General features: G+C 45.2%; 1 protein-coding gene across 1 annotated transcript in view; it reads right to left on the bottom strand.

Moving 5' to 3' along the window:
* Nucleotides 1–24,144, bottom strand: part of LOC144831343 (zinc finger E-box-binding homeobox 1-like) — a 421,511-nt gene that overhangs the window by 41,831 nt on the left and 355,536 nt on the right. The window contains exon 5 of the mRNA XM_078688986.1: nucleotides 6,539–6,644. Within this exon, the coding sequence (XP_078545112.1) occupies nucleotides 6,539–6,644 (106 nt within the window). The remainder of the gene's footprint in view (nucleotides 1–6,538; nucleotides 6,645–24,144) is intronic.

The raw sequence follows: 24,144 nt of genomic DNA, 5'->3' as shown, positions 1-24,144 counted from the left end.
GTCTTGTCCAAGGAGACATGTGGATGTTAAAGCGTGTAGGACTTAATGATGAACCCTGGGCAACACCACACAGTAATAAGAAGGCCTTGGATACCTAGGGCCTCATTTATGAAAAGTGACGCATCGCTGCGTGAAAACAGCGATGCTTCACTTTTCACTGCGCCCACCTTGCGACACCAATGATGCGTCATATTTACAGTATGACGCATCATGGCGCAAGGAGTTACAGATACGTCAGTATTTCTGACGTATCTGTATGGCGCAAAAGTGACGCATTGCTGGAGTGTGTCACAAAAGAGATGCAACTTCAGCAATGTGTCCTTTCACATGGGGCACGCCCCATGTGAAAGGGCCTGCGTCAGTCTTACGCCTGCTGTGAGGCTGACGTAAGAAATTCACGCATTTGTGTCCTAGAAGTGTCGCAGTGAAATCTTATAGATTTTACTGCGTCACTTCTATGACCCTTTCTTGCGTCAGAACGCCCCCCTGCATACATTATAACTGGCGTAGGTATTATGTAGCGCAGTGGTTTACAAAGTGACGCATCTACCTAGATGCGTCACTTTGTAAATATGGTGCAACAAGGCACATTTTTTACGCTGCTGGTGCGTCACAAAAAGTGACGCACCGGCGGCGTAAAAGTGACGCACGGCCTCATAAATGAGGCCCCTAGTCCCCCAGGGTGACTGATTGCTCTCTGTTTGAAAGAAACAGTTGAAGGGCCAGTTCTCAGATTCTAATTTCCCCCAAGCGTTCCAGCATGATCGCATGTTTCACTATGTCGAAGGCAGCTAATAGCTCCAACAGGATCATCCCCGCCTTCCCACCCATATCTAGAATTCTTCACAGCTCCTTTGTCACTACTGCCAGAGCTGACTCAGTGCTTTGATTGGGTCTGAACACAAATTGTGCTGAGTCAAGAATGTCATTCTCCTCTAAAAATTTAGAGAGTGCAATATTCATGTGATTCTCCAGAGTTTTTGCTGGAAAGGGTAGACAAGATATAGGACAGTTGTTCTTTCCCTTTTGCAACCGTTTCTGCTATGTCATTAACAATTTTTGGAGGACAGGGGTCAGATGATGTCCACGACTTTGTTTGGCCTAAAAGTTCGACTACTTTTTCCTCTGTAAAAGGAGGACATTTGTAGAAAGTATTTTTTCCGGGAACCACATCAGTGGCAGTCGATGCCGACGGTGGGGCCTTATCACTAGAGTTTAGTGTGATATATATTTCCTCCACTTTAGTTAAAAAAATGCCTCTAGCTTATCACAGAAAAGCTGACAAGGAGGCACTGAGCGGCTTGATGATAAGCAGGACAGGACTTGGACTGTTTTAAAAAGTTCTCTTGTGGAGTTCTTTGCTGCATAAATTATTTCAGAGAAATATTTCGTTTTCCTAATTACAATCAGTTTTTTTATATTCTTGAATAAGCTGATTGTATCTAGCGTTTCCATCCTTGAGATAATTTCTTCTCCATAGTTTTATCTGCCTTCTGTATTTTTGTTTTAATTCCGTTAGCTGAGGTGAAAACCAAGGATGCAAGCTGGCATATTTTTCAAGGAGGGATTTCATCAAATATTAATCCAGGGTAAAAAAAAACAAAGAGCACAGGCTTCAATACATTTAAAGAGGTAACCTAGGTCAGTATCCTAAAATGGTACAAATTCCTAAGCTTGCAAAATCGCAAAGACCTCTTTGTCAAACCGCTGTCTCACATTGAAATCTTCAAGAGTGCACCATTTAGCATTTCATTCTACATTATGCCATTAAAAGCCTTCAGCACCAGTAGTTTTACATTGTAATCTACCTTTAGGGCGGAGGAGAGAAAAACGTAGGAGACAGGAACACCATGAGGCCAATCCCGCTGCTTCTGCAAGCAGCATGAGACCGGCATCTGGATTGGCCGTAGGGGAGTCTGGGAGCCTCAGCCTGTGCCGCAGTGGAGCCAGAGGAGCAGAAAAACGACGAGGCGGCAGGCAAGTTCTTTTAATGTTTTATTTTGTTATTGTCCATACCCCCCGCCGTGCTACCTCACCACTTTTCCCTGACAGCAGCGGCGACTGCTCAGTAGACACAAGAGAGTACATAATAATTATAGCATGAGACATAAGTACAAAGCACTGTTGGGTGGGAATCCTATGAGGAAGCACACCCGAGCAATAAAATGTTACAGCACCTTCACTCCAGTTGCCCCAACCACTTCCCCCAGATGCGCTCATGCTTCGTTGGGCAGCCCCTAGCTTCGTACACAGGTCTTTCTTGTTGTGCACACCAGTCCACACCTATTCGCCAATGCCTTAACGTTGGGAGTGCAGAAAACTTTGATCGTGCTGCTCTGTCCCGCTTCGCCACAATTGTATTTGTTCTCAAAAATGTCTGGTCTGCCCTTAAGCCCCCATATTCCTCCAGGACCCTAAGCAGCAACAGCAAAGGAGAGAGTGGCACCTCCCAACCCAGCACATCAGTCAGTTCCTGTGTTATGTTTGTCCAAAAACTCTGGCTATCTGGACACAACCACGCCATGTGGTAAAAATCTGCAGGAAAGTGGGAGCAGCATGGACGGGTATGGTCCGGAAGAAGGTTTGCCTGGTGTAATCTGTCAGGAGTGAGTATGCGCAATAAAGATATTAGGTCTGAACCTGGAAGAGCCCGGATGATATTGTGATGACTCTAGGAGCCAATATGGCTTCTTGACAGTCAACATCATCCATGGAACACAAGCTACTCTCCCAGTGGGCTCTAAGGTGTTCCAGTGTATGAGGGGCATTAACGGCAAGGGCACAATAGTTCTGAGAGATGCCTCCCTTTCCCAATGGGCCCATTAGGAGTCTAGCATCAAGGGGACTAAATTCAGGAGGAGAGGCATCCCGGGACATGTGAGTATAATGTGCATGTCGCAGGTGTAAATACTTGTAGAATTGTGAAGAGGTGACTAAATATATGTCCTGGAGTTCCCGAAAGGAGTGTATATGGACTCCAGACCACACGTCACCCAGTTGTGTTATGCCAATAAGTTCCCACTTCCTAAAGCCCTCCAGTTTTGCCACATTGTGCAGCCACGTTCGGTGCCACAGGTGGGTATGAAGTGTAAGCTTTACAGATTTTCTGAATCGGAGCGCAGCCCTGCAAGCCAGAAGGACCACCTTGGTCAAGACAGGGATAGTGTCAGAGATTGGAGAGCCATACAGCATAGTCAGAATCCATGGAAACCCTAAAGATGCCTATTCCATTTGATAAGTGGGATTGCATCATCCCCCACTAAACCAGTCGTTAATCTCCACAATTTGAAAGGCTAAATAGTAAAAGTAAAGTTTGGCCCTGGACATGGCTGGAACATCAGGGCATTTCCCTGGTGGTTCAATACCTGGCAGGTTCTCTGAACGCCAGGGCGGATGAACTCAGCTGCCGGTGCATGAAGGATCACGAATGGCATCTGAACTCGGTCGTAGCGCAAGGTCTCTTTCAGCAGCGGAGAGAGCCTTGGTTAGATCTATGCGCCACCGCAGATAACGCGCAATGTCCTCAGTTCTGCGTGTTGGAATTTCCAAGGCGGCATTCGCTTGGCGACGTTTTTCGTCACAAGTGGAGTTGGGGTCTTCTGTATGCCTTTCCGCCTATACCACTTCTGCCCAGAGTGCTGAAAAAGATCAAGCACAACCTGGCCCAACTCATTCTTGTGGCTCCGGATTGGGCACGAAGAGTCTGGTATCTCGAGCTCTTGAACATGTCCATCGATCCTGCGATAGGCTGCCTCTTTGGGAGAATCTTCTGTCACAGCAACAGGGGAAGGCCCTCAACTCGAATCTGTTCAGCCTCCACCTCCTTGCGTGGAAATTGAGCGGCAACAGTTGACAGCTTTGACCTTCCTCCCGAAGTTTGTAATGTCATCTTGGCAGCCAGGCGTCCCTCCACTAAAACGGTATACGCCTGTAGATGGAACAAATTTGTGGCATTGGGCACAGCAAAGGCTGTGGATCCCCTTTCTGCCCCTCTTTCTGAGGTCCTCCTCTTCATTCTTTCTTTGGCTAAGCAGGGCTCTGCTCTTGGCACCCTTAAAGGCTATCTTTCGGCAATTTCGACCTTTCTTTGCCCTCCTGATCAGCCTTCTCTTTTCAAGTCCCCTATTGTAAATATATTTCTTAATGGCATTACTCACCTCTTTCCTCCTATTCCTTTCGTAATGGGACTTGAATCTGGTCTTAACTTACCTTATGTGTGCTCCTTTCGAGCCACTACATAATTGTCCTCTCAGACTCTTGACCTTAGAGACTGCTTTTCTGGTTGCCATCACCTCTGCTCGCAGGCTGAGTGAGCTTCAGGCTCTTTCTTTTAAACATCCTTTCCTTGCTGTTCATCTGGAGAAGGTTGTCCTTCGAACTAGACCTTCTTTTCTTCCCAAAGGGGTTACCTCTTTCCACATAGGACAGACCATCACTTTGCCCACCTTCTTCGCACCCCTGCACCCTTCTAAGAAGGAGGAGAATCTCCACCGTTTGGATTCAAAATGTGCATTATCCTTTTATTTGGATCGCACAAAACCATTCCGGGTGATGATCAACTCTTTGTTGGCTATGTGGGCACCAAGAAAGGCGGGCTGTGCAAAATGGACCATCTCTCGATGGGTTGTCCTTTGCATTAATATCTCTGCGACTCCTTGGAGAAAAAAAGGAACCTCCGGTAGGGCTGTGCACCCATTCCACCAGGGCGATGGAAGCCACTACTGCTTTGGTACGTGGAGTTCCCCTCGGTGACATCTGCCAGGCAGCCACGTTGGCATCACTGCATACGTTCACTAAGCATTTCTGCCTGAATTGTCAGATCCAGAGAGACTGCCTCTATGGCCATTCAGTTCTCCAGGGCTTTCTGGTGTGAACTTAGTTTGCAGACCCACTTCAGGGGTTGGCATTGCTGGGGTATCTATCCTAAGGTGAAGAATCTATAACTAATAGTCTCTTTCAGATGAACAAGTTATTTACCTGCAGTAACGATATTTCTGTAAGAGACATATATTAGTTATAGATTCCTTACAGCCCCACCCATCCTCCCCATTATTGCTAACTGACTTCTAAAGAAAGGGACTCCCTTTCAGGGCCCAGTGGTCAGTGTCTTGCATGGCTCTTCGCTTCTGACGTGGAATGTCGTGTAAAGAACTGTCGTCAGCGTGCAGTGGCGGCGTCTGACTAGATACTGCGACTTCATTCAGGCAATCATGATGCCAACAACGAACGTGGAGTCGACTGACACCACCTACTGACACGCGGAGGTACTGCTGAAGAAAAAATTCTCCAGATCCAGTCTGACACCTGGGGGTAATACTAAGGTAAGGAATCTATAACTAATATATGTTTCATACAGATATATCATTACCGAAGGTAAGTAACTTGTTCAACTGGCTTTTTTAATTTTAGTTTTAACTACAACATTTATCTCTCTAGTTTGAGGGCACTCAATGAATTAATAGTTCTAGACCCAGGTTGACATGTGTGATGGTCATGCATGATAATCTCCCTTCATAACATTGCTGGCTGGAGACAGTGGCCTATCATTTTAACCTTCCAATTCCAAATTGATTTACATTGCTCTTTTGAGAATTTTGGGAATGGGGTTACATAAGTTACTATAGAAAGAAACTTTTACACAAGCTGCAGCATTTGTATACTTTTATGGCAAATTAAACAGCGTTTTTTGTATTGCATCTCAAAGGATGAATCAAGAACTTTTAATATAACATACGAAGTATGGCAAGCATTAAGAGCTGACCAATTACACTGACAACGCTGGCCCCTGACCTGATATTACAAATTTTGAGTACTTAATGACATTAAAGGACACCCGCGGATATTCTGCACAGTGGCGTTACGTAGAATGTTTCCCTTTCTGCAAGTTGCACATGGATATTCTATTGATTTTTCTACCCACAATGAGAATCGTTATACAAAGGGTTCTTGTTTCTTTCACAATGAAACAGTCTCTTGAAAAGCTGACCTGCATTCAAAGCTGGAGCAAAGGTGACTATTTCGACTGCATGTTTGTAGCGGTGGTTCACAAGAGCTAGGTTCATGCCAGATTAGCAAAATTTGCACAATATATCTTATTCAGGTCCTCATTGTGAGTAGCCTCTTAATTCTAATGGGCCAGGTAACAGCCGTCACTGGCCCCATCGAAAAGCAGCTGAAAACTTGGATTAAAAGTCCGGCCCAAAATAAGGAATTAATGGGGAGAATTGGATCTAGAATAACAGATTCCCCTGGTATTTCCTCATATCTTCGTAGACCCTCGCGTGCCAACTCGTAATGAATTGGATTTTCCCCATTTCTGAAGAGACTTGTAACCCATCAGTAACTAAGACTGATGCCAATGCATCCCATTTTTCATGACATGCGTAATGAGATGAGGCTTAATGTTTTTCCTGTATAAACACCATGGTTTGGCCCTCAAGGATCCTTCACAATCCTAGAACCTGGAGGAAATGTCTTCTAATTCAGCATTTGTCAAAGAAGCTGTGTTGAAAGTCAGAAGAAAAGTTCCAAAACTCACCACTGTGTATCCGGATGTGTTCTTTGAGGTGATGTTTGTACTTGAAAGATTTGCCACACTCAGGACACTTAAATTTTCTGGTGTCCGGACTTTGACCTGATAGAGGCTGCAGAAAGAAAATGTCTGAATAGGTAAATAGCGACGGTTGAGCACAACCGTTTGCAAACATTTAAATACTGGATTCAAACATACATTAATGTAAAATGCTTGTTTTATCAAATAAAACAAAATTCTTGTTTGGGAAAAAGCTTTGTACTTATTAATGTATGTACATATGTGTGTATGTATGTATTTTTTCATTTATTGCAAGCACATCACAAGGACATCAGAGCACTTCAGATTAGCACAGTCATTTTGTACACAATTCAACATACTTATAGGATGACATTGAGGCAAATATGTACACATTTTTGGATGAGTTTACATCAAGTGAGGGTAGATAAAATGATGTGCAAATAGAAGCATACAATTATCATCACAGTGCCCATTCAATTTCAGAGTAGAGGAATAAGGAGGATTTCCATTTTACATATTAGAAACTCTTTACTCCGAATTCCCCTTATGTATGAACTATCATTATTCCTTATTGCATAACTACACACCAAAGCCTGAAAAAACAAGCACTAGGGCCACATGCATCAAGCTTTTTTGCATTCGCAAACGGTGCGAATCGCAAAATTCGGCCGTTTGCGAATGCAAAAACCTTTTTTGGGATGCATCATTTTTTTTTCATTTTTCGCAATTTAAGAAATCGCAATTTTTTGCGATTTCTCAAATTGCGATAGCATTTAAGAAATCGCAAATTTTGCGATTTCTTAAATGCTATGCATGATTTTTTTTAATTTGCGAATTCACAATTAGGAAGGGGAAAATTACCATGAAGTAAACCTTCATGGTAATTTGCTAAAAGTTTCAAAAATGCAAAAAAATTTATTTTTGAAACTTATATTTTACACACACACATGCCCTTGGGACAAGTGTGAGTAAAATGTACTTACGTGACATTTCGGAGGTGCAGGGGGGGTCCTTTGGACCCCCCCTGCACCCTTGAAGTTGCATTCTCATTTTGCGATTCCTTAATTGCGAATTCGCAAATTGAGAATGCCTTCCCATTGATTCCTATGGGTCTCTAGGCCCATAGGAATCAATGTAAAGCGATTCCTTATTTGCGATTCGCAATTAAGGAATTGCAAATAAGGAAAATTAAGAAATCGCAAAAACTTTTGCGAATTCTTAATGCATAGGAATTTGCAATTCCTAAATTGCGATTCCTTAATTTTCGCAATTTAGGAATCGCTAATTCCTACAATGATGCATGTGGCTGTACATGAAAAGGTATATCAAATGATAGTGAATGGAAGAGAGGCCCCGCTTCTTTATGCAAAGCAAAGATCCACAGACAAGCCTGACAAAGGGTGCTGAGCAGACCAAACAGTTTTCTGATGACAATGGGGGAAAATGATTTCTCACACCAATTTTCCACTGTTTCCTTCACACTGCTCATTGGGCTAGCAAAAAGAGTGCTGGGCCTGTGCTGCACTGCTCGAGAAAATAAAAACCAAGCCCCAGCCGTAGAAGGTGACTTCAATAGTTATTTGACTGACTTCTTTACTGCAAGGTAACTGTTTTACTTGACCTTATTGGTCCAAGTGACTGGTTCCCTGCCTGAGTTGGTCAGCACAAGAGGACCTTTATACGTTTACAAGTTACTTGCCATGGCTAACCCTAAACAGTGGATTTTTGACATTGAAGTGTCTATTTAAAGAGAAAAATACAGCCTTTTTTGATAAAAGGGTGTTGAATTTTTATTGAGTTGTGTTCTTATTCAACTGCTTTTGTACTTAGAAATGTTTGCTCTTGTTCCTTTGCAAAAGTCTGACTCAGACCTGCCAATTCACCCCGTGCTACAGTTCATCACACAATATTGGATTCCTTCAGACTGCCACCCGGTGAGCACCCGTTAACACACGGTGGCAAGAAAGGTGAACTGAAAACCACTACAAAGAGTGGTTTTCCAGCTCAGTTCCAGAGGCTCTGGGCTGCTGATGTCCACTAAGGGGTGTAAAAACACCCCAGGACACAGGAAGCAACCTCAGAAAGCTTTTGTTTTTCCTGTTTTTGGGAAGAGAGGTTGGTTGGGGAAGGGGGGGCAGAGTGCTTTTTAGGTAGCTCTCGGCATGAGACCCCTCCGGCCATGCCCCCTTCTCACGTGGTGAAATAGTTTTGTAAGTTAGCAGGTCTGCTGACTGCTCAGAGCCTAAGCTACCCAGGGTTGAGCTAAGGTTTAATAAACAAACCTGACTGGACCAAATACAGGTTTATACATTTATTTTTAAGCAAGATGCCAATCACATATGCATTAGTCACTGATAGAGAAGTGACCATATAAAATCTTTTACAGCCTTTTTTTAACCTGGCACTGTGACTTTAAGAACCTAATAATACACCTGCATCCCATCATGCATGGAAACAGAATCCTGGAGCACTGAGCTCTGCTTTTTTTTTTTTCACTGTTAATCATTGGAAAAACTTTCCAAACCCTTTCTATTTTGTATTTAGTCAACGTCTTTTAAGGCTAAAGGAATAATTAAACTACTTATTTATTTAGTTATAAAGTTTTATATAGCGCAAGCATGATCCCGAAGCATATCAGAGCGCTTTATAATTTGAGGGAAAGGAAGGTAATAGTAGCTGTACAATCGTCAGAGGGGGTACCAACCTGAACAAATCACATATGCATATCACACAAAAGGTTACAATCGAAAGGGACAATAAGGGTAGGGTAAAAAACTGGAACATAGTGAACGGGGAGGGGAGCACGTGAATAGTAAAGCAGAATAACACCAAACACAGGACTTAGGGTGTAGGTCCAAAGCATTAGAGCAGGGGATCTGAGACCCTTTTAAGATAGGAACTTGTTCATGAGGAATTTTTTCATTTCCAATTTGAAGGTAACCTTGGAGGAGATTCTGCGTATTTCCGGTGGGAGAGAGTTCCAAATCTTTTGCGCAGAGTTGGAGAAAGCTCGGTGACACGTTCTCTTTTTGCGAAAGATCTGAGGTTTCAAGAGGAGATATTTAGCACTCCAAGAAGGTCTGCCCCTTCCGGATAATTCTATCTTTTGCGCTTGATAACTGGGGGTTTTGAAGTGGAGGGCTTTACGAGATAGACAGGCAATCTTTAGCTGAATTCTAGCTTCAGAGGGCAACCAATTTCGAGATTTTAAGACTGGGGAGATGTGCTCATTTTTCTTGCTCCCCTTGACCAACCTGGCCGCCCCATTATGTGAAGCCCTTAAAGGGGGTCAAGGTATATTTAGGGAGGCCACTGAGTGTAGCACTGCCATAGTCTAGCGTTGGCAAAACAAGCGCTTGGACCACTTGCTTGAAGTCAGCTTGTGGGAGGAAAGGTTTGAGATTCTTGAATATCCTCATAAGGTGATTCACTCTCTTACACACACTGATGATATGAGTTTTCGTGTTCAGATGCTTGTCTAGGGTGAGTCCGAGAGATTTGGCTGAGTCAACAATGAGGGAGGAGCAGTTGAAGGCAGTGAGGTGGTTCATCCAGAGGTCTATCTTGGGGATGTGATTCGGGGGAGAAATGAGAAGGAATTCTGTTTTGGAGGTGTTGAGCAAGAGGTGGTTCTCAGTTAACCAGGTTTGAGTATTTATTAGGGTAGAGTTGAGTGCTATGAGGTTACTGGGAGAAAATGTTCAGATAGAGTTGCGTATCATCCGCATACATATCGAAGATAATGTCAGCGGAATTTAGAGCATTAGCTAAAGGTTCCAAGAATAAATTGATGAGTATAGGGGATAGGGCGGACCCGTGGGGGACCCCCATGGATACTAGTGAAGGCTGGGAGAGAGAGTGGTTCACCTTAACTCTTTGGAATCTGTGGTGGAGGAAGGATGAGAACCATTGCAGCACCGAACCAGAAAGGCCCATCCTGTGCTTCAAAATGGATAGGAGGTTGTTGTGATTAACAGTGTCAAATGCTGAGGAAAGATCCAGGAGGATAAGGAGGCAGGATTCATTTTGGTCGAGCATTTTTAAAATGTCGTCCATAACGTGCCCACTCCGGAAGCCAGATTGGTGTTGATCTAGGAGATGGAAATTCTCGATGTGGGCACAGAATTGAGATCCACAGTCTTGCACGCACTATGAAAAGTTCTCCAGAAGGACCCTCAAGGGCAGAGAAAAAAATCAGGCTGTATGACCTCCAAGAATGAAGACAATAAGCAGCTGCTGGGTCAGCATGAGCCTTGGGGAAGTCAATCCTTTTTCCAGAGCGCCCTCTTCCTGCTTCAAGTACTCCCACAGAGAGCCATCCATGAAGAAACACCATCAGAGAAAGAGGCGACGCTCCCTTTTGATGCTAAAACATAACATAGAGAATGGAAAAACTACTGATTTGTTCACAGTCAACAGGTGTGCTGTTGAAACACCACTCAATGTCAAAGCATTCTCAACGTTACAGTCACATGTTGAAATTTCAATCGAAGCCTCCTTTAACATCCAAATCTCAGACAGAATTTAGGCCTCATTCCATGTCAAGAGATATATCATAATCTACCTTCAATATTTGACCACAATGGCTTCAAAGTTTGCAAGAGAACTGTATGCCACAGACATCAGATTCAGATTAATAATTCTACCAGTTCTCCATCGTGGGTCACACTTGAGATCCAGCTTTCAAGCAGCCCATCTCTTAGGAGTTCAAGATCTACTCATTTCTCTGCAAGTACACTACCTAATACGACACCTCCTACTGCTCCAGAAAGACATCTGAGCAGTCCACAGCTGACTACTCCTTCACCTGATCTTCTCAAAGAGCTATAAGACCAAGAAAGTACCATCACTCCATATCTAGTACTAGATCTAGGAGGACTTATAAAAATAGGCCATCATCCAGATGTTACAGAAGGTCGAGTAGGAGATGACGACATGGAAGGGGATCTCCAAACTGGACTTCCACTACTTGCTCATCTTTTTATGAATAAGTCACCTACTGTTATAGATAGACCACCAGCAAGAGTCTTGCAAGTAGATGACCTACTAACCATTAATGATGTACTGGTAAGAGGAACAACAAAATTACATATCACTATTCCTTCCCCCACTACGTAAGCCTCTGGGTGTTTTTAAACACTACATCCCAGACATACAGCAAGATCTCTCCTTCCTCTAGACCCTGGTCTTCTTGAGCCTATGATGCAACTATTCATCATGTGAAGTCTGCTCTATTTAGACTTCTCAAGAAATGTAAACCATCTGACCAGGACCCAGTGTTTTTTAGAACAGACTCTCTTGCATATTCTGTAGTTGTAGCTGCAGCAGGGAAGTCTTATGCTCGGCTAAAGAGAATAGGCAGATAGACTTGCTTGGGAAAAAGATGTTTGGAACATCAGCATTACAATGAAGACTGCCAGTGCTTCGGCCCTTTGGGGAGATATGATAGGGCTCTTTGGGATTCTCTCCAAAGATTTACTGAAAAACTCCCAAAAGGGGATGAATAAGCCTTCCAAGAAAACCTTAATGAGGACAGCCAAGTCTCGAAGCAAATACGTGCAGCAGCTGACACATAAGACATAGCAGTTAATGGCTATTGCCATGAAATTTGTGCAAGGAGAAGTTATTTTGCCTGGAATTGACTAGACTCAAACCAGAAGCAAAACATCACATTCTGAATTTGCTAATTTTGGGAAACACTCTTTGAATTTCATGCAGATGACGAATTGTCTTGCATGAAGACCAAAATTTACAAATCTGATAGAGGCATCAAGCCGCAGATTCTTTAACTTAGAATATCCCCAGGCGTCAGACTGGATCCGGAAAACTTTTTCCCCAGCAGTACCTCTGCACGCTGTTGGGGCAGTGTCGCCTGGCTCCGTCCTGATGTTGTCCATGGAGGTGACGTCAATGGAACCCTATGAGATCCCCTCGGCATGCTGAGATCAGTTTTCTTCTTTTCCATTTCCCAACGCGGATCCGGAGTTAAGCGGTTCCTCTGACTTGTTTTCAGGCCTTCACAATGCCATTCATGTCTGGAACAGTGTGCCAATGCCGGCGGGCTTCAAATCGTGTGTGTCCTGTTTGCGGCAGATGTCGGCGATGGATCCACACAAGATCTGTATGTGGTGCTTGGGCGAGCACCACGACTCCGCCGAATGTGACACCTGCCAGCAGTTGCAGCCGAAGTCCCTGCAGGGACGGCGGATTAAACTTTCTTGCCGGATGTCCCGGTCGGAGTCCTTGGGGCGCCGGCTTCCATCTCCAGTGGAAGGCTCCAAAAGATGCAGTTCTTCCTTCCACGCCAAGGTCTCTGCTCAGGACAGGTCCCGGAGTCTTTCCCGTGGTCATCGTTCGCCTGCCTCACGGATGTCGTCGACCTCGCACAATCGTGATGCTGAGAGCCGCCGCCCCAGTCTTCACCGGAAACAAGCCCTCAGGAGCCTACCCCCGCCTATCCACTGTTTTCTGGTGCTAGGGTTATTCCAGATGGAAGCCTTTTCCAGGGCTCTGCTTGCCATCTTTGGGTCACCCCCTCTCCCTGGCGTGCCTTCGGGCCCCACACGGGGGCTAGGGACTCAGGTCAGGGGTTCGCCCTCGGCGCCGACTGAGTGCCTTGACTCCGGTCCTGGAGTCGCTGTGACGTCGGGACACGGCCCGGATGGGCATCCCACTCTGACGTCTAACCCTCCTGACTCATCTTCGCACAGTCCTGCGGGGCTTCCTGCGTCGTCGCTGGATGTGGCTGCAGCTCGGAGTTCGGCTCTGAGTCATGTTAGTGCCTCCCCGTAGGCTCTGACCTTGGTGGAGGTCGAATCCATACCGGCCTGGAACCGGGTTGACGGGCCCTCTACTGAGGCCATCTCGATGTCGGTCGGCGCTGGTTCAGTCCCCGGTTGTCTCCCTGCTGGAAGACGTGACCCCAGTGGGTTCCCCAATCACACAGATGTTCCCATGCACCACGGAGCACATCCCATGAAGCACTGTCCGGCTCATTTCACTGCAGGCCCTCAGTCGTTGGGAGGATGGATTAGCCTGCAACCCTCCCCAACTGATGACTTGTTGTCTCCCCCTTGGATGGTCACGGAGGCCAGCGTTGACTTTGCGAGGGCAGTTAGTAGAGCTGCACATGTCTTACAAATGCAGCTGCCCTCTGTCTCCCTGCCTTCGGATCCTTTGTTGGATCTTCTTCACTGGGGCTCGGTGGAGGTGTAGCCTCCTTTGTTCTTTGGTAGGTCATTATATGATGTCTTTGTGAGGACTTGGGCCAGACCCTCGTCTGGTGACACCGTGGCTCGTGCTGTGGCGCACCGCCACCAACCGGCTCCAGATGACCCTACCTGTTTGTCCCTTCATCCTAGGGCTCATGGACTGGTAGTCCAGGCTGCACATCCTTCCTCTCCTCCTCCGCTTCTTCCTCCCACTCAGGAGTCTAGGTGGTTGGAGTTGTGTGGCCACAAAGTTTTTGAGTCCACCAGCTCCGGCCTTCGATCCCTAAACACGATCTGCTTGTTTGCTCAGGCTACTGCTGCCCTTTGTGACTCCGTTGAGCTACTCCTTCCCTCTTTGCCAGAAAGCCCTCGTGCTGACCTGCTCCAGCTTGTTCGGGATGGCCGCGACATGGCGCAGTTTACCATTCGGTCAGCCATGGACACCACTGACTCAGTGGGTTGGGCTATGGCCAGCTCAGTTGTCCTGCGTCGCCATGCTTGGCTGCGCAATGGTAGTTTCCCCAAAAATATTTGGGAGCGACTCAGAGATTTGCCCTTTGATGGGGCCCATTTGTTTGACAACCATGCCGAACCGGCCGTCCAGCGTCTCTTTTCAGGATTTCATTGACTTTCGGGGTTTTAGTCCCCTATGTTGGATCTGTGTTTTCATGTGACGGTGTTGTCACTGTTTTCCTGTTCAGGTCTCTGGGTCCAAGAGGTTCATCCCAGAAGGATTGTATGGCTGTTCAGCCAGAGGTTTTTTCCCTTACTTTACTACAGCTGGGCCACCTGTTTATGTGTTTCTTTTGCTCTCTGTCTATGAGCTTGTCTCAAGAGGTGTCCCTTGCTTTTATAGGGATGTGCCATACCCTATGTGGGGTATTCGCTTACTATTGTGTAGCTGCGGTTCCTTGCCAGGAAGGTTCAGAGGCTTCCCGTGGAGCTCTCTTGCTATTTTCAGCCCCCCTGGGGGTTTTCCCATGGGTTCTGCTGTGCCTCTCCCTGTTCCTTGCTTCCTGCTGTGGTGGTACATACTCTTGGTTGGGTCCCACGGACTGACGTGGCCCTCTCCTGCTGCTTCTGTAGCGCTGCCTACAGTTGTTCCTTGGTGCTCTCAGGCATCTGTGGACGAAGTTGATTTCGGTGTATTGTTGGGGCTCTGCCATTCCCGGCTCCCCCAGGAGGGGTTTTTACGTCCCCCCATCTTGCTTTGGCTCCTCTTTTTGCCTTCCTTCTGCCTTAAGTGCCATTGGCGGTCTTGGACTTGGGCACAGGTCTGCTCCGGATCGGTTCTTTCTGTCGCCACTTGTGCTCCATACTGTGTTTATATGTTATCCGTTGGGCCTCATTCTGAAGTCTACAACCCCCCACCCTGCCCCTCCCCCGCTCTGCCCTACCAGCCCCCAGCACTCCCTCGAGGAGCCGCTACTGCACAGACTGTCTGACATGCAGTTCCATCCTGTGGTTGCGTTCTGTCCTTTGATTGTCATGTTATTCATTTCCTCTGCCATTGCCTCTTTTGGGGGGACACCGTTCTTTACTTGGTGGAATTGTATTGGGGCAGCTGCTTGTTCTCTCCCTTCGTTCCCTCCTAGCGTTGAGTACTTTTCAACATGGGATGGTTTCTTACACTTGTTGTTACAAAGGTTTTTTCTTTTTTGGCACACTGTTCCTATACTCTCACAGCTTTTGTAGTGGCTCCGCGTTGTGGTGCGGAATAGTTTCACTGCAAAAAACTGACGTCAGCACGCCGAGGGGGTCTTTTATGGCTCCATTGACGTTTTCCGGATCCAGTCTGACGCCTGGTGATATTCTAAGTTAAGGAATCTGCGGGTAGACTGTGTCTCTACCAGATACATCGTTACAGATGGTAAGTAACTTGGGGGCATATTATCATGGGATTTATCTCCGCTTTTTTGGCTTTAAAAGCCAAGAAAGCGGAGATAAAATTATCTCCCTATTACCTAGCTGTCGCTAACGCCAGTTAGCGACAGCTAGTAGGAGATAGTGACCATCTTGAGCCCCGCTTTGCATGTCAGTGATATTTATCACTAGTGACATGCAAAGTGGGCGTGCCAAGATGTTAGCGACTGGAAACAGTCGCTAACATCGCTATCTCCTATTACCAACTTTTGGAGATATTCGCGCTAAGCGCGAATATCTCCAAAAGCTAACACCTGCCCTGAGCAGTTCTTAGCCATGTTATCCAATGAGAGGTGGATAACATGGCTAAGAGCATTAGCTCGGTAATGCATGAATATCGCTGACTTTACAGCGATATTCATGCATTTCGGCCGATTTTTATCGCTTAGGAGATAAACCTTGATAATAGCAAGGCTCCTAAGTGATAAAAATGGCCGCAACACGGCGATAAAATTATTGCCGCTAAGCCAACATAGCGATAATTATCGCTAGTTGTTGGTAATATGCCCCTTGTTCTTTAAAAGCTATAGGTTTGGAAGAAAGAAAATAATGCAGAATGAGGTATAGCCCTATGATAGGAGATATTTTACTCTGCGGGTTCAAACCTCTCAATGGTCTCAACAACAGCAACAACAACAGACACAGCCGTACCACCCTTGTAAGTACTCCACAAGTAGAGGAGCTCAACAACAATCTGCAACCACAGGAAAAACCCCTACCAAGCAATAATTCACCACCTCCCTCTTCTCTGTTAGTCACTCCAGTGGAGTGAAGTATTGTCAAACATATGGCAGTATGGTGTTTCACTGCAGACAAATGGGGCTTGAATATTGTTCAGAATGGATATTCTTTTTGTTTCAGATCATCTCCTCCTTCTGTTCCACCACTCAAAACATCGGCTTATCAGCAAGATCTGTTTTAGAAGGACACCAACAGTTTATTGTAGAAAAATGCAGTGGAGATTGTTCCTTATTACCAAAGGGGACTGAGAATTAATTCCCGGTTCGCACTGGTTCAAATAAAAGGACAAAAAGAAGAATTCAGAGCCATCATTGATCTTCAAGTACTGAACAAATACATAAAGCAAGAAAAAATAGGGATGTTGGCATTACACCAGATCTATCCTCAACTACGTAAAGGAGAAGGAATTTATGCAATAGATCTTCAAGATGCTTACTTCCACATTCCAATAATAACAAAGCATCAAAAATGTCCTAGCTTCATAGCAGGTTTCAACCATTTTCAATACAATGCCTTATCTTTCTGACTAAAGTCAACTATTCAAGCATTTTATGGCTGTCATTGCATCACATCAAAGGAAACAAAATATTTTCATCTATTGTTACCTAAACTACTGGCTAATAAAAGGCACAACATCAGAGGAGACATTCAAACATTTTCAATTATGTCTCCACACTCATAAATCATTGGGTACATGCACCAAGCGACAACTCAGCATATCAAATGGACAGATTCATTCTAGGGGAGGGGTGAATCTCACAGGCGCTAAACGCAAAATCGGGAAACAATACACTTACAGGGCCCAAAGCACAAACGGTGGAACTCTGGAACCAAGCACACAAGAGGCTGGGTTGGCACAACACGATAACACAAGCTACTCCACTCTGGGACAGAGAAACTAGGCCAATTGATTAATTGCACTGGATTCAACAAATGGGACCTCATAGGTATCTCTAGGGTGAGTGACCTTTGGGCCAAGGGAAGAGTCATCCCATTCGCAAAACTGCAACAGCAATATAACCTTGCAGTGTCGGAAACCTTCCGGTATCTTAGGATCAGACACGCCTTGACTGCAGTTATACCGGCAGGAAGTGCCCTCACTGAAGCCTCCCCACTAGAAGATAGGCTACTCACAGATGAATGGATCGCTGTGCTATCTCATTGACTTACCAAAAATGAATAAACAACTTGACAGACCAAATGCAACACTTACGTGAGAGATGGCAGAGAGATACTGGGAAACTTGAAGATAATGATTGGCAGGAAACCCTAGAGTACCCTTGGGAAGTGGCAATTCCCTCAAAACTGAGACTAATACAGCTTAAAAGATTACACAGAACCTACTTACCCAGAGAAACACTAGTCAAAATGGATAGAATCGACTCCCCAACATGTATGCTCCAATGTGGCCGCGCCGGCACATTCTATAATTTTTATATGGGAAAGCCCCAAGATCACACCTATATGTTGCACAAGTTAGAAGACAAGATACGCTAGGTGGAATGTGCATATGTGCAGGCCCCAACTCCCACTCTTTTGGCCCAAACTAGGGTTTTAATATCAGAATATGATGACGTGGCTGAGCATGAATCACGGCATAGATCCAGGAGGTGGGTTGTGCGCCGATATGGTGAAGGTGGTAGACCGAGCCGCTCTTTGGCTAGTAAACTGTGATAGTCGGCAAGCCAAGATCACATTGTAGAAATTTTAGATAACAATTCGGAGACTCATTATACCACCCCAGACATCAGTGAGGCATTAATGAGGTTTTTTTCTGAACTAAATGGACCGGTATCACAGGTGGAGGAATCCGAATTCACATGATATTTGGATGATATAGCACTGGGCTGATTGTCCATAGGCCAGAGGAAGTCCCTCACGCAACCCTGGACGGTTGAGGACGTTAAAGAGGCCATAGTGTCACTCCCCAATGATAAGGCCTATGTGGACCTTCTGGCACCCCGGCTACTGGGGGTTTACGATGAGGCATATGACATGGGTGTACCCCTCTTCTTTCCGAGAAGCCTTAATAGTTACGCTGTTAAACCCAGATAAAGTAGCTAATGGATGTGAGTCATACAGGCCACTGTCTATGATAAATATAAACACTAAAGTATTAGCTAAAATAGTTGCTTCTAGACTGCAACCCTGATCCCCAATTTGGTTCTACCGGACCAATCGGGGTTTGTACCCAAAAGATCCACAACACATAATGTATGCACAATATTTGCTGTTTTGCATCAGCTGGATCCCGAGCTTCCAGCTTCGGCCATGCTTCTGGACGCGGCTAAAGCCTTTGACTCCTTGCGCTGGGATTACATTTTTGTGGTGTTGCAGCGCATGGTGATGCCACCGTCTTTCCTGAAGTGGGTGCCTCTATTGTATATTGGTTCTGTTGCCAGGGTGCGTGTAAACGGGGTGGTCTTAGATCCAATAGTCATCTGCAGGGGCACTAGGTAGGGATGCCTTCTGTCCCCAATGTTGTTCTCTTTGGCGTTGGAGCCCTTGGCCTGCAAGATAAGAGAGGGTCATGCTGCAGCAGCACTGAGCTTCAGGCAACTCCCGCTAGAAATTTCCATGTATGCAGACGATATGATGCTGCATGTTAGGAAACCTGCATTGTATTTGGGGGCCCTGTTGAGATAGTATGTCCGCTTTGTGCGATACTTTGGCCTTGGTATAAATTGGAGCAAGTCTACGGGGTTTCCCCTTATAGAATGCACCAAGGAGTTGGAGCAGGAGTTTCCACTGGTTTGGACCCTGAAATTGTAATCAGTATGAACTATGGTTGCTTGATTGCTAAACTAGGTGATCAGGTTGCTAGATGGACCCACCTTCCTCTGTCCCTCGCCGACAGGATGGCCGTCACCAAAATGACAATCCTCCCTAAATTGTTGTATTTATTTGTGAATATCCCCCTTACCGCTTAACAGATCCATTTTTCGGGCCATGCAATCTTGTTTACTGGAGCTGGTATGGGCGAGGAAAAAAACCGAGATGTAGCTGGGCAACATTAGCGCTACCATTTGAAAAGGGGGGGCTTTGAAGCCTCAGACATGCGCCTATACTACCTTTATGCACAAGCTCGATTTGTGCATTATTGGTACTTCCCCCAACGCTCCCTACCACACCTTGCAGTGGAGGCTTACAATGCACATCCAATTCCACTGACCGCCATGGTACTACAACATAAAACACTGAGAAACACGAAAGAGTTCGACACGGCTGCATGCACTGTTGGTGCATGGAGGGCCCTGGGTACTCGTGCAGGACATGAAAACATTTATGCACCACCCATGCCGATCATTGCACACGCGGATATCTCAGTGGCGCACGAGAAGGGAGCATTGAGTGTATTATCGGGTGCTTGTATTACTAAATTTCGGGACATGTACCCCAATGGAAGGTTTTTAACCTTAAGTGACTTCATGGATGGGACCCAATACAACGCAATGCAGGGTTTTCTTTAAACCAGGCTGAGTATAGCTGTTAGGGCGCTGGACCCAGGATTCCCAGAGGAGCCGGAAATGCTGAAAGCATCGCAAATCGCTCAAACAATGGGGGAATCTACAGGGCTCATCACCCGCTTTATAATGCTTCTCAAGGAGAAACAGAGGTGCAAGTTCCGCCTCTCTAGACAAATGGAATAAGCAGTTGGATGTGCCGATGGTCTGGGAGGACTGGGTGGCATGCTGTGTACTGACTGGTCGCCTTACGACAAATTGCAATCTCCGTAGAATTCACTTCAAGTTTCTGCATCAAATGTATTATACACCAATGGGGTTGAAGAGATACGGTCTGCGTGAGGACGCTATGTACGTGAGATGTAGGGTGGATGGACCAGATTTTGCTCAACTGACTTGGTCATGCAGTTCCATCAATGACTTCTGGATGAATGTTACCCGGACATCACTATGATTAAAAAGGAAACTGTAGAATGCTCGCCCGAGATATGCTTACTGGGTCTGGTAAAAAAAAGTTTAAGCCATGCAACAGGCGTATTGGAGCTGTTACCACTTTATTGGCGAAATGCATGGTTGCTAAACACTGGGGTGGGAGAACAGTACCAAAGGTGGGACAGTGATTGCAAAAGCTTGTTTATTGCAAAGAACAATTGGCAGTTATGCAGAGGAGCTGCTATTTGTTGGAAAACCAGATTCTATTTAAGACTCTATTTTCTGAGTGGACAACACCGTGTTGAATATAATGCTTTATTTTTACATTGTACATATCAGCTGACAGTCTTGGATTGACTGTGTAAAAACAGTACTGCATTGCACTAGTTCTGTATCTTTTGGATTTTTGTTTATGTTTGTTGTTCTTTCGCCTTTCTTGTCATACCTTTGTTACGATATATGGTACACATTTGCGATGATATGGTAATCAATGTGAACTCGAATGCAGAATGTATCGCTGTACGATGACTGAGATTCACAGTTAGTAAAATTCAATAGAAATAAAAAAAAATTCTAAGGCACACAAGTGCAACAAAATAAAGTGGCAGCAAAAATTACTTCAATCCTCAGCAGGGGACTTAATATTGCACAATACAATACTTAAAAAAAGCATGCCACCCAATTCCCAACATTGCGACCAATAACACCTGTGGGAGCAAGAATGTTGTGGACAAGAACATGTTTTTCCTTGAATCTTGGACACAGTGAGTTTGAGTTGTGATGTTCGAGCCTCGACAAAAATAGAGAACAGAGCTGCCAAAGAGTGACTCCTGAGATATTTCAGATCACAGTTCTGATCCTGTATGATCACAGGTGAGGAGGAAGAGCCTGCAGTCCTGCGCTCTGTATTCCAATCCAAATTTGTTTACTATTTTCACACTGGGTTTGTGGTGGATTTTGAATGACTGCACATTGCTTAAATTCTGCATGCAATCTAGGGATTTCAGATACAGTTATAACCTAAGCCAAAAGGAAACTCTGTTCATTGTGCGAAACAAAAGAAACAGACATGCTTGCTTTGAGTGCAAATGCATTTAACACACTCCAATCATTGTATCTCCCATTATAGGATCTGTTAATTTCACCACAGCGGTTTCACCATGCATGGTGTACCTGTTTGAAAGCAATGGGGCCAAAAGTATAAGACATCTAATGGAAACTACAAATTCATCTCATGGGAGGTAGAGCGGATGTCATCAAGAGATACTTCAGTATCTTCCAATGGAAAACAGGGTTTAATGGCTAAAGTTGCAAGTGGTAATTATGTGCAGCTTTATAGCAACCTTATATCAGGCCGAGGGACACTCCAAACCACCAGACACACGAACAGTGATTCACAACAGTACTTCCCACTGTTCATAGGTTCCCCTAAAGAGTCATATCTTAGCACCTTTCTTAAATTAAATTGGCATTCAGTGACAAAGGTGGTGGGAATAGGGCATGCTACAGCGATGCCCCATAGAGGTACATAGATGTCCTGCCAGATCATTCTTGTCGAAAATCCTAGTGAAATGAGCCTCACCTGTTTCATCTACCTTCAATGTCTTCTGGGGAGGCATCTGCTAAAAAACCTTCTTGGGATATCATTGACCTTCATCCCAAAGACATCCTTGGGTCTGACAAATGGATTCATGTAGGTCCTTGCTGGCAGGCTGCCAAAAAGCTGGAGCAGCAAAAGCGTGGCCTGCATCCGCCCAGTCCCATGAGGCTCATTATATTTAACAAATTCCTCAGCATCAGTTATTTTTTTTAATCGAAACTGCTCCCAAAGACAACATTCCTTGGGGGTGCATCAGTGACCTTTCCACAATCATTGCAAATCCAGCCATAAATATTACCAGTCACAGTGGAGGTTTGATGTCAAGAACTCTCAATGTTGATAATGACAGTTCCTTAACTTTGTATGTGTCTCTTCATCTGGCTATTTTTTTTTTTTATAAAGTCATCATTAATAGGCAGGCTTCAGGAGTGCAAATTTAACTGCACCAAGATGTTGTGTCATCACAGTGGTCCAATGGGAAACAGTGTTCCTAACCTAACTTATCTCAATAACTCTAAGAGTATCTTCAAAGCAAAGCAAAACTCCTTCAGTCTCACGGGGGCCTTCATCACAGCTGAGATCCAAAATTCACCAAGAGAAGTTTTAAAGTCAGTGCGAGATGGGGACCATTTGACTACAGGACACTGATGTCCATACTACAAGGTACAATGGGATCCTAATGTCTAAAGTCTGGAAAAGAGACCTGAAAAAACTAAACCCACACTCCCTACCCCCGAACAGCTGCGACCTCCTGCTCCCTCCTGCGGGCGCTACAGATGTCCAATCCTTAACTGACCACTATCTCAATGCCATGACCACAATAATTAATGAGGCTGCTCCCATGCAGCTAAAAAGAGTCTCCGATAAAATCTCCAATCCATGGTACGACGGGAGTCTCAATGAAGATAGACAAGCCATGCGAATGGCAGAGCGCACCTGGAGATCAGCTCCCTCTGCAATGCACCTGAAAACCCTGAAGAAAAAGAGAAACGCCTACTTCAGGAAAATAAAGCGCTCAAAAGCAAATTTCTTCAGCCTCCAGCTCGACCAAGCAAAAAACCGTCCAAGAAAACTGTTTGAGCTAATCAGAACGCAAGCCAAGGAACAACCCCAGCCTCTCAGTACCCTGTGCGAAGCACCCTCCTGTGAAGACTTCGCCGCTTTCTTTACCCAAAAAACTGACAACATAAAGAATGATCTCCGCACTGACGCAAGCCTCTACACCACACACAACTGCATAACACCCACCGAACCTAAAAACAATGCAACATGGTCATCCTTTGAAACGTACTCCGAAGAAGAAATAGGCAAACTGCTCAGCACCTTGAAACCTTCCAATCACCTCACGGATCCCCTCCCTGCTCACGCTGTCAAAGATTTCGCCCCATTGCTCCTTCCACTCTGGACTAAAATTATCAACAGCTCACTCCAAGAAGGAACAATCCCCGACTCCCTCAAAGTTGGACAAGTCACACCTTTGCTAAAGAAACCTACTGCCGATCCATCCGACCTAAACAACTACCGTCCCATTACCAATATTCCCACTCTCGCCAAACTACTGGAAAAATGCGCACAACTACAACTGACTAAACACATTGATCAGTTTGATCTCCTCAACCCTCACCAATCAGGCTTCCGAGCAGGACACAGTACTGAAAGTGCGATGACCCACATAATTGATGACGCCCTTCAAATCCTAGATCAAAATGATACCTGCCTCCTCATCCTTCTTGATCTCTCTTCAGCATTTGACACTGTCAAACATGAGAACTTACTCGATCTCTTGAACACAAGAATGGGTCTATCTGGGACTGTGCTCAAGTGGTTCACCTCCTTTTTACACAACAGATCGCAGAAATTCAAGAGTAACAACCTGATGTCAACGCCAATACCTGTTTCGTTCGGCGTCCCTCAAGGATCCTCCCTATCACCAACTTTGTTCAACCTAGTTATGGAACCGCTCACCTCCTTGCTACAAGCATCCAATGTACTTTTTCACATGTACGCAGATGACACCCAACTATATCTCAAATTACAATCCCCTAATGACATTTTACTCCTGAACACAACGATCAGAAGCACCCAATCCTGGCTTGCTGAAAATCACCTCAAACTCAATGCTCTGAAAACAGAATTCCTTCTGATCTCACCTCCCGCGAAGATCTCTACCACTCAAACCTGGCTTAAACAGCTAACTGCACTCAATGTCCAACCCACCAT

The sequence above is a fragment of the Lissotriton helveticus genome, chromosome 1_1, assembly GCF_964261635.1.
Source record: "Lissotriton helveticus chromosome 1_1, aLisHel1.1, whole genome shotgun sequence".
NCBI classification, from domain to species: Eukaryota; Metazoa; Chordata; class Amphibia; order Caudata; family Salamandridae; genus Lissotriton; species Lissotriton helveticus.
The sequence above is the reverse complement of the archived record's forward strand: the minus strand, read 5'-3'. Positions and strand labels throughout refer to the sequence as shown.